Source organism: Pinus tabuliformis, chromosome 3_2, assembly GCF_031772625.1.
Source record: "Pinus tabuliformis cultivar Carrire ecotype Pingquan chromosome 3_2, CPIR1, whole genome shotgun sequence".
In the NCBI taxonomy this organism is placed as follows: domain Eukaryota; kingdom Viridiplantae; phylum Streptophyta; class Pinopsida; order Pinales; family Pinaceae; genus Pinus; species Pinus tabuliformis.
Window position 1 is genome coordinate 490,656,622 of NC_142302.1, and position 12,263 is coordinate 490,668,884.

Consider the following 12,263-nt stretch of genomic DNA (forward strand, 5'->3'; position numbering starts at 1 on the left):
CAAGGTTTGGTATGCATTTATGAGTTATACCCAGGATAAGAGTAAGGAATACATGGCTGGATAGGTTGGAATAATCCATGTATTCTTTTATTGATGAACCATAATGGCTCCACATTCTCCTCAAATCCATAATAAGTAGCATTAATACCTATAAAGTAAGAAAATTCCTTGGTTGCATATTTTTCTTCATAATTACACAAATTTCTATGGTGTTAATTGGGCATTCATTTCTATCATGTTTCATTGTGCATTTAGGACATAAAATAGCTATAAATATTTTTACTTGTTGCATCATATTTATATATGATGTATTGATTTCCATCGAAAATGAGTGTAAAATGTCATTTTTCATATCTTCTAATGATCTTTTTATTTCGTTTTTAGTAAAATTTATGGAGTTAGAGTGTTGTAGTATAATATTTTTTCCATTCCTACTCTTCTTCCTTGTAAATATATATTAGTCTTTAAATACCCTTTTCCTGACTTCATACTCTAATTGGAACATGTCTCCATTTTCAAGGAGATTCAAAGTCTCTAGTTCCTCTCTCACCCTCTAAGTACGGCATGCTTTATGGAATTATCATTCAGTGTACAACTATGAACTATTTTATAACTATGTTGGAGTCTTTTCTCAATTTCAAAAATCATGTGCTAAGCTTAAATACCAAGCATGGAAAAGAAAGATACAATACAATGAACAAAAAGAAAGTATGTAGAAAATAAATATTTAGAAGTCGAATGCCATAAAGTAAATGTACTTTCTAGAAAATACAATTTAATATTGTTATAAAAAAGATTTCAAACTATATAAAAATGAAGTGATATAAAATAACTAATATTGTTCTAATAAAAAGCTTGAAAACTTCTATAGGAAACAGAGAACAATTGTAGGAAATGATACATAACATAAAATAGTGATTAAATTAACTAATGTCAATTACAAAATTAAAAAATAATAACAAAGAAAAATCCCTATACAACCTTGAGTGGGGCATATGAAAGGTCTCTATAGAGAACCTAAAGAAAATACTAAGATATTGATATTTATAAAAACAAATTTTGCATTAGCCAAATTAGTTCATAGCAAAAAAATATATAGGAAACATTCAAATACACTAGCTACAAGGAGAGTTATTAATGTTGAAAATAAAAATGTTATTGAAGGACTAACTCCTAGCAATTATCTATAAAATTTTGATTAATTAATTATCCCTTTAATCAGTCCTTCCTTAAAGGGATTTTGTTTTGAGGATCCCTAGAATAAGGGATCCTTGTTTCAAGGGTTAATTCCCTTCCATTATTTTATCTTCCTCAATTGGAAAATTGAACTAATATATTGTTGGTTGGATGTATTAAGCATGATTTGAAGGTTAAAAATGTAGCATAATCATGATTTTGTATTATGCTTAGGTTAATGAAGGGTGCCCTTATAACTTGACTTTATTGAACAAATCATTAGTACAATTTTAGAAATGTATATGTTTATGAAAATCATAAACTAGACCAAGACATATCACACAACTCAACAATAAATCATCTCACACAATAATCAATGCACAAATCCCAAGATGTTTATACTATTCATATTCAAATTAGGTATTTAGTTTATATGAAGTGGTCATATCATTTACATAATAGGTCTCAAAATTCCCTAATTTATAGTGCCATCATGTGGCATCCACTTAGTATCATGGTGATCAACACAATAGATCAAGTTGAGGTATCTCGAATTGAGGTAGTGTTTGCTCCATTGGAAAGATATCAATATGTAAGATGAAACATTTCTTGCAAACATTTTAACCCCAAAAATACTCACTTAAGGCCTTTAATGGGTTTTACAAGCTTCTAGACCCAAAATCACCAAAGTAACACATGCCCTTAAAATGGGCCCTATAAGCCAATAGCTCTATTTTTCTACCTAGAAAGTACAAAATAGATGACAAATTATATAGTGATCCATTTCAAATAGATGAAAGTGATAGTAACACATAATAATACTGAAATGAAAAAACATATCTCATCTTATTATATGGTATGTGACTCAAGAAATAAGTATTAGGGTAATACAAATAAAGTGAGCAACAAGAGACAACAAAACCAAAGGAAGCAACCCAATATATTGATGTTCGATCAATTACATAATTCTATTCCATTACATTGAAATATAAGGGAGGAAAGTATCAAAGTGATGCAAAGATAGAAGTTCTCACTATGACAATAATTGTGTCAAGTTAATCCTTCCAATACATGTCACCTCAAAACTTTATGGGTATTGTACATAGTATTGAACTTATTACAACCTAAAACGTTGCATTTTTTAGAATACATTTTTTCACCTTTCATATTCTATAATAGATAATTTTGTATGTTTACAGAACAAGAGGGTGCAAGACCAGTATTAATACAGTAACCCCAAAGTCAACAATGGAACTAACAAATACTTATATAAGGAAAGGATTCATTCAATGTTATGGGGCTTACTGTGTATGTGCCAACTTTGAACATTGAGGCTATTTGGGACACTAACAACCTCAACTACAACATCCCATTGATGTTTCCAAGGAATAAGGGGCTAAGTTGATATGGTGAGATGAGTGCTAACACATCAATATTACCACCAATATTTTTTGATGAATAATTAGAGCCAAAGGAAAGGGGGTTTATATCAACGGTGAGGAGAACATGATAGGAAACAAATTTCATTCATAATTTTTTTATGAAACCTTAATTGGCCATGATCATGGATGTTGCATGTATATACTAATTGATACATGAATAAATAATATCCTTGTATTTCTTTCATCATGATTTTCATATATTCAAGTGGATTAAGCTATAGAGGACAAGAATGTCCACTAGATTTTTATAGTAAGCACAATTCCTTTTTAAAACTTCAAAGTTCCATTTTTTTCGACTTCATAAAAAACTTGGTTACAACCATTTCTCCTTTCCCTATTTAGATTTAGAAATATTTGTGGAAGTAGTTTATTTAAAACATTTTGAATTAGTGTTCTTTAGTAGAAAGGAGTATCATTAACACAAGATAATTTTATAATGATATTTAGTTACTACATCGATAAATATTTAGATTTTACGTACGTATGTTTGATTTTGTATGTTTTCATAGTTAGATATAACTAGAATAAACATATAAATTAAATTACTATTAATATATTATTTCTATAATAAACCTATAATAAATTAACAAAAAAATTTATTATAAGTATTTAGTTTTTATGTGCTTATTAGCTAAATTAAATATGGCTACATAATTATTATTTTACACCATCGATACTTTTTCTTCTTTTAGATTTAAGTTAAAAAATGTTAAAAAATAAAAATAAAAATAAATATGTATAAAATATTTTAAATATGTGGACATACAATCTTTCTTATATTACACCTAACAACTAGACATCTCTTCTATATTGGATTTTAGATCACTTATTATTATCATAAATAAAATAAATTAATATATGAGTTAAACATATAGCACATTCCTGGCATGGAGATAGATTCTTAAATTCTATATAGGCTTTGTTACAGTACCATGGACCAATGCCATGGATTGCTAATATCATATAACCAAAAAACAATAGTTCATGTTCACACACTATTTTCTTAATTAATCAATTTAATTATAAAGACATAAAGGGCATAACTACTTTTAAGATAAATCTCAACCTCTGATCTGTGACTACTAATAAGAATATTCTAGAAATTTTTGTTAAGGTTAAATCTCTACCATCCACCTAATAATTATTGATAATTAAAGTAAAATTCTAGAAACCCTATTTCGAAATAGACATGTTTATCAACATAATTACTAAAAAAACCTTTCTAGGAATATGTAAAAATTTATTAAGAATAAATACTAAAAATATTGAAATTACATATCAATAATAAATATTAAAGATAGTTAATATAATAAACCAACAATGAATGGTTGTGAGAAAGGAAAATTTATGGCTGGGTGGATTTGGAATGTCCCATATTATTCTTTATAAATCTCAAAAATAGTGAATATTGTGAATTAATGATGAATATTTGTGAGAAATAAAAATTATGGATGGGTGGTTTTGAAATGTCTCATATTATCGTAATATATATTAAAAATATTAAACATTACGAAACAATAATGAACAATGGTGAGAAAGAAAAACTTATGAGTGGTTGGTTTAGGATTGTCCAATCTTTATAGTGTATTTTCTATCTATCATTAGGGATAAACCAAGCGAAAATATTAGAAAAGGGACTTTCTAGTGTATGTTCCATCCATCATTAGGGACAAACCAAGCCATAATATTAGAAAGGAGTTCCCATGAGAATAATTTCTTAACTATAATTCCTAATTTGTAAGTTTACTATTTGTAATATTAAGTTTAATAATTTGATTCTTATGTAAGTATCTAGACTCTTGGTGAGGATCTCATTTGTCTTGAGTACAAGATTGCATCAATATTGTTTATTACTCATCGCACTCTCATCTAGAATGAGAACACTTTTGAGGCAATTAGTTACTGGACAAAAAAACGTGTCTCAGAGGCCTTCAATAGTGTCAACTTTAGTTCGGGTCCTCCATTGGCCCATCTCTAGAGCTTTGGCATGGTAATTACTTAAAATATTCATTGGGTGCTCTAGGATCAATAGGTGTTCCTCTATCTTTTGGATCTGCAGTGTTGATGGTAATCACCAGAATTCCCAAAGGTTGATGCTTTCTCTACAATTGCTTTCCTTTTGCAGGTTTTGTGGAGGTAAAGAAAATTTTATGTATGAGTATTTATGCATGAAAGAGGAACACACTATTCATTTATGACTAACAACTTCGATCACGACTTCTCGAAAGTATTTATAGCTAAGAAAATCATACCAAAATTGAGTTTTTTCTCCCACTTTTGTTTCTCTCCCTCGTTTGCTCTATTCTCTGGATTGTTTCAAGGGGTCCTTCTATTTTTTTTGCATTAATGTCACTAGATCTTCTTTGTGGTCCTACTCTTTGGGGCTTTTTTTTTTTTTTTTCTTGTATTATCTCCCTTTCTATATCTCTTACTAGCCTTCTTCCTTAGCTCTTTGGTAGTTGTTGGTCATTTTCGCCGACAATGGTCATCCATACCATTTTGTCTATCTCTCCCACTTCCTTTCTCCATGGACCTCCATCAGGCTTATGAAGCTCACACATCCCCCCCTTCGTCCTCTGCCACCTATTGCTTATTAGGATTTTCGTCATGCCTCACCAACTCACTCGCATCCAAAAGCGAGCAATATCCTAGCAAGAATAAGCCCACTGGGGAAATACACATATGCACCACTAATTGGATGAAACTGTGACCAAGTTTCATGATCTCACTCCATGCCCCATCCAAGATGAGATCACCCGTGTCGAGGGATAAGGAACCTCTTAGAAGCAAATGTACTTGCCAGGATGGAAAATTAGGTACCAAATATTTGGCATACATGGGGCAGTTCCAACCGATATTTGCACACAATAGATTTATATTTGCACATGAAATTCCTCCTTGGAAGAACCTTATTGTGCATGCATGAGCATCGAGTGGACCTCATCCACTCTATTGAACATCTTCGTTGGAACATGAAGGATCTGGAACAAAGGATGGAACACATAGAGTAGCACTTTGGCATCCCACCCCTAGTTGGAGGTATCCCACGTAACAACAAAAATCCCATCTAGGTTGCAACCATATATTATGATCCTTCCACTTAGTTTTCTATTATGTATTTGTTTTACTTGGTTATAGTTCCTAGTGCTCACTTCCAAGGTGAGATAGGCCTGCTTTTCAGTTTTTGTATGTATAATTTTGGTTCTCTTAGTACTTTGTCATTTTATGTCTCTCTATGAGGAATTATAATTTGGATTTGGTTTTCTATTCCCAAAGAAATAATGACTTAATATTTTCAATATGTATCATGTTCTCGAATGTTTAGAAGACAATACAATTTACCCCACAAAAAATTAATAATTTTTCACAATGACGCATCAAATAGCACCAAAAAAAGCTTCTCACTAGCACTTCTTCTCTAATATTTTAGCTTCATACACAATCTTTTCAATTTGGTAGTGAAGTAAGGAGGCACCCTAAAAATATTCTAACTAGCTCTTTTTTCTAATATTCTAGCTTCATACACAATTTCTTCAATTTGGTAATAAAAAGAGGCTTCCCTAAGCCTTGGATGCAAAGTCTAATTGTGTATATCTTTAAGAGTGGGGATAAAAGAATTCCCTCTAATTATGAGACCATTATGATTAGCAACATTTTATCCAAGTTGTATGGACTTATTTTGGAAAGGAAGATTAGCCTTTGGCCTCACATCCATGGTAAAATTTCTAAGGGTCAAGTTGGGCTTGGGAGATATCATTCAATTGTGGATCATCTTGTTACTCTTACGATTATTACAGAGGAATGCCACAATAATAAACTTGATCTCTTTTGTTGTTTTGTTGAATTTAGAAAATCTTTTGACATCATTCCTATAATAAGGGTCATAGTAACAAGATAATCCTAAGAGTGAGAGTAATTCTTGCTTTTGACACCATTCCCAAAACAAGGATCAGAGCCAAGAAAGGATTTCCCTCATTTCTTGACCTATTTGGTTTATACTTGATAAGCTAAATTGTATTTGGAAGATGCATATTGTATTGACCCCATGCTCATTAGTGGTCATAACTCTTGTCCTTTATGTTGATGATATTGTTCTCTTGACAAGGAACCATTACAATCTCTTAAAGTATCTCAAAATCATCCAAAAAATTTGTTCCAAGAGAAGTATGACTATTAATATTAACAAAACTAAGTTCATGATAATTAAATTCGAAAAGATCAACCATGATACTTTCATTTATGACAATACTTCTTGCATGAATTTCCTTCGTACAAATATGTGGGAACCAACATCCATCATAAACTCAATTGAAATTATAGAATTTAGAAAAGGATAAGTGGCGGTTGGAAAGCTTACTATGGGCTTGAAAATAGTTGTAATTTAACAGATCTTTGGACTTAGGATAAAAAGAAGCTCCTCTTTCAGACTCTCATTGCTCTTGTTATTTTATATGGATGCGAGGTATGATGTTGCAATATATCCAAAGAGTTGTGGATGAAGATTGAGTTGATCCAAAAGAAATTTATAACCTACTACCTTTAGATTAAAGTAAGTACTCCCTACCCTATCCTACTTATTAAAGTAAGTCTTTCACCCTTTCAAAACATGGTTATGACTAGGTATCTTATATGTAAGAAGAAATTATACAACATGGATGCCAAGAGGTTTCCTATAATATTCACTATTGTTAATATTCATTTTAATAATTGTTGGCAACAACTCTTCCATGCTTCAAACAACTATATTGTCATTTCTAGTTTAAAAATATTCTCATTAGCACTTTAGTTTCCTCTCGTTTTTATTAGGGATGGAGCGTCCACTCTAAATGCTCCACATTTCAAAACCACGTGCATAATTCTCTCACTACCACTCTTTTATATTATTTTAGCTTCATCTCTCTCCAATGATGGATGGAGTGTCCATTACAAATATTATAGGATTCAAAAACACCTATACAATATATTTAGGGAAAGTTTTCAAATATTAGATATCAATTAAATTTTTTTAAGTTAAGATACAATGGAAAATCTATAAATGGATAGTTATATGTCAATGCAAAATCTACTTTCCTATCAACAATGCATTACTACTTCATTCTTCATATAGATATAGATGGAGTTAGATCATCTCAATGCAGAACATTTTTCCATTAACCCTACACCTATCACTTTTTTTTCTAAAAAAACTTTCGGAGTACTTCCGCGTGGTCCACAAATGGTAAATTCTACATTGCCACTTCCATATATTCATTAATATGTATTAACTAAATATGGATAGATAGTTAGATTTCAAAGACATTTCCACCTGTATCAACTTATTACCACACGTTAACTATATTTTGATGGTGAATTATATCTCAATGTGTAATGTTTTCCCATTAATGTGGCACCATTATACCCACCATTTTTACCTCAACCATTCTAGACTTTCTTTTGGCACTTCCCCATAATTTGCTAAACACAATTTACGGATGGAATAAATTGTTTATTAACCTTGATTACGGAGCCTAACATTGGGTGAATAAAAGAATCAAATCCAACTATGCAAACCGGCGATAAATTTCACCAATAATTAGATGTTTTTCACATTAATTTAAAAAAAAACTTGATTTGACTCATTTCCACTAATAAATTTATTATTTTAGAATAAACTATTTATTAACCTTGATTAGGGAGCCTAACCTTGGGTGAATAAAAGAATCAAATCAAACTATGCAATTTCACTAGATAATTAGATGTTTTTCACATTAATTTAAAAAAAAACTTGATTTGACTCATTTCCACTAATAAATTTATTATTTTAGAATAAACTATTTATTAACCTTGATTAGGGAGCCTAACCTTGGGTGAATAAAAGAATCAAATCTAACTATGCAATTTCACTTGATGCCACAATTTCACTTGAATCTAGATGTTTTTCATTTTAATTAAACAAACTTGATTTGACTCATTTCCACTAGTAAATTTATTATTTTTTTTCCGAAAAAAATAATGTGGTGCAAAGATAATAATTGCTAGATGGCCACATCCATATACTTACCAACATATGTTAACTAAATATAGATAGATAGTTAGATGTCAAAGAGGTTGCCACTTACATCAACTTATTACTCCACGTTAACTATATGCTGATAGTAAGTAATATCTCCCTTTTTTTTTTTTTTTTCCTTTTTTTCCCTAAACCATTCTAGATACTCTCATGGTACTTTGGCATAATTTACCGAATACAATTTAGTCATGATAAATAAAATAAACTATTTATTAACCATAATTATGGTCCCTAAAGAGGAAATAAAAATAATTAAATCCAACCACACAATTTTGGAAAGAATATATATCAATTAAATAAAACTTCATATCCATTGAGATGAAAATAAATAAAACTCCATATCCATTGAATACAGTATTATCTAACAAAACCACAATTTCACCTTGAAACATCCCTAAATAATCCGATTGAATACAACATTCTCTAACAAAATCACAATTTCACCTTGAAACATCCATAAATAATCGGATACCTTTCCCCTTAATTAAGAAACAGCCTGATTTGGCTCATTTCCACCTTTAAATTTAATAGTTATTTCTTTGAATACATGTAAAACCACTCTCGTTCAACATTAAAAGTATCTTAAGAATAAGGTGGTGCAAAAATAGTAATTGCTAGATGGCCACATCCATATACTTACCAACATATGTTAACTAAATATAAATAGATAGTTAGATGTCAAAGAGGTTGCCACTTACATCAACTTATTACTACACATCAACTATATGTTGATAGTGAGTAATATCTCCTTTTTTTTTTATTTTTTTCCCTTAACCATTCTAGATACTCTCATGGTACTTTGGCATAATTTGCCGAATACAATTTACTCATAATAAATAGAATAAACTATTTATTAACCTTGATTATGGTGCCTAAAAAAAAAAAAAACCAATCAATCACACAATTTTGGAAAATTATATATCAATTAAATAAAATTAAATAAAACTTCATATCCATTGAAATGAGAATAAATAAAACTCCATATCCATTGAATACAACGTTCTCTCACAAAACCACAATTTCACCTTGAAACATCCATAAATAATCCGATTGAATACGGCATTCTCTAACAAAACCACAATTTCACCTTGAAACATCCATAAATAATCGGATACCTTTCACTTTAACTAAGAAACAGCCTGATTGGACTCATTTCCACCTTTAAATTTAATAATTATTTCTTTGAATAAGTGGAGGCATGTAAAACCACTCTCCTTCAACATTAAAAGTATCTTAAGAATCATTTATACCGGTAAATTTACCCGTTATTTCGTTGAATCACCCTTCTCGAAAGTTGTAAAAAAGCATTTTACTCGATCCCCACATCAGCCGAAACCACGGCGTGGGCGTTCCTCACACGTATGAAGGTTTGCTCATTAAAGTTAATAGTCAACCCAGATAGGTCGGCTTTTGCATGGCCGGCTGCATATAGGGGCCGCTGAAACCAAATATATAACTTGTGGTGCAACACATTTGCTCGATGCTTTGCATTTGCTCGATGCTTTGAAGTCGGAAATAACAGGACAGGAGAGGAACACAGCGGACGGTCGGGTTGAGGTATCTCTGCGTCCATATTTTCTGTAGAGAAGAATTCCTATGCTGCAGTGCAACTCTCCTTGAATGGGATCGTTGAGATTCTTTCCTGAAGAGAATGAGATTATTTCATACAGAGATTTTAGGTGTCGGGATTGACTTGGGTGTTGTCATTGGAGCTTTATATTGATACCCATTTCTTCTGTTTTCGCTGATATTTTGTTACTCGTAGTCCTTGTTGATTGGGAAGTGGTTTTACAGGGTGGTTTTGGGCTGCAAAGATGAAATTCGAGGTTGGTTTGCAAGTAGAAGCGTGCAGCTTCCAGCGAGGTTACGAAGGTGCGTGGTTTGAGGGCATCATATTGTCCTGCGAGAGGGACCACTGCAATGTAGTCTTCGAACAATACAGAAATGAAGATGGGAATGGGCCTCTGGTAGAGGAAACAGAGTACCATCTATTAAGGCCACGCCCTCCTCCGACCACCTTAAGAAATTGGGCGGTTGGCGATCTGGTGGAAGCAAAAGAAAATGACGCCTGGTGGAGAGGTATTGTGACGCAGGTTTCACTTGCCCAGCAATACCGTGTAGTATTTCCAGATACGGCTTCAGAGAATATATTCCACCAATCCAATATGCGTGTAAGGCAGGATTGGGAGAATGGAAAATGGCATCTTCCATGGGCATGCTTATCGCGAACGCCGTCCCGCTCACAAGTAAGCTTCTTTCTTTTTCTTTATTCACTTCTGTGTTTATATTGAATTTGAAGTATGAAAATCTTAAACTCTGAAACTTGTAGTTTTAGCATTTATATTAAATATGAAGTTCGAATTGTAAGCTTAACAGTTGTTATGTTCTTTGTTGATTGGGAACTGGTTTTGCAGGGTGGTTTTGGTGCTGCAAAGAAGAAATTCAAGGCTCGCATGAAAGTAGAGACGTGCAGATTGCAGCAAGGTTATGAAGGTGCGTGGTTTGAGGGCATCATAGTGTCCTGCGAGAGGGACCACTGCAATGTACTTTTTGAGAAATACAGGAATGAAGATGGGGATGGGCCTCTGGTGGAGAAAACAGAGTACTATCTATTAAGGCCATGCCCTCCACCTACCAACTTAAGAAATTGGGCGGTTGTCGATCTGGTGGAAGCAAATGAAAATGACGCCTGGTGGAGAGGTATTGTGACGCAGGTTTTACCTGCCGAGCAATACCATGTTGTATTTCCAGATACCAAATCAGAGAATGTATTCCACCAATCCAACATGCGTGTAAGGCAGGATTGGGACAATGGAAAATGGCATCAGCCATCGGCATGGTCATCGCCAACGCCCTCGCCCTCACAAGTAAGCGCCTCTTTCTTTATTCACTTCTGTGGTGTGTCTACACTGAATTTTTCAGTGTAAAACTTGTAACCTTAGTTTGTTTATATTGAATTTGAACTATGAAAATTTTAAACCTTAAAAGTTGAAATTTTAGTATTTATAGTAAATATGAAGTATGAATAGCAAGCTTAACGGTTGATAAACATAATTACCAACTATCAAAAAAATGTTTTTATTAAAATATGCGAGAGTTTAGGTTTAAATACTAAAATTTTAGATAGCAATTAAATTTTGTGAATAATCTTAAATAATAATCTTAGTAAATTGCAATATTCATTGTGAGATCTACATAAAAAAAAAAATTGGAATGGTATCCCATAATATCTTTTTTCAAATTGTAGAAAATGTAAAAGAGTAACTCTTCAAAGCAAACAGTGAAATTTGGAATTCCATGTTCATATATAGAGTTAGTGTTTTGGCTTGTTTTTTATTTCTTACTTTGAATTGTTATTCAAACTAATTGTTTGATGTTACATTCGGTTGTTTGAATGTTTGATTTTTTAATACAGTGAAAAATTAATTATGTTTTGAATATTATGTTTTTTTCCAATATTTTTTTATGATATATATTATTAAAATTTCGAAAGCATTATATTTTTGATAGTGTGTTATTTTCAATATTGTGTTTCTAATAATTTAAATATTTCTACAGTGTAATAACTAATGTTACTTGATTTTTTTTGGCAGGAA

The 12,263-nt window shown here is 31.7% G+C and overlaps 1 protein-coding gene across 1 annotated transcript; it reads left to right on the plus strand.

The window, feature by feature from the left end:
* The first annotated feature begins 10,481 nt into the window (after positions 1 to 10,481).
* On the plus strand, positions 10,482 to 11,594 carry LOC149181428 (protein AGENET DOMAIN (AGD)-CONTAINING P1-like). Its single transcript, XM_089414213.1, has 2 exons — positions 10,482 to 10,913; positions 11,082 to 11,594. Exons 1-2 carry the CDS (start codon positions 10,482 to 10,484, stop codon positions 11,592 to 11,594), a joined length of 945 nt encoding a protein of 314 aa, XP_089270339.1.
* Positions 11,595 to 12,263: the final 669 nt, after the last annotated feature.

Coding starts and splice junctions, on each gene's coding strand:
- LOC149181428 (XM_089414213.1), top strand. CDS start 10,482: ATGAAATTCGAGGTTGGTTTGCAAGTAGAAGCGTGCAGCTTCCAGCGA. Junction 10,914..11,081: donor GAACGCCGTCCCGCTCACAA/GTAAGCTTCTTT, acceptor CTGGTTTTGCAG/GGTGGTTTTGGTGCTGCAAA.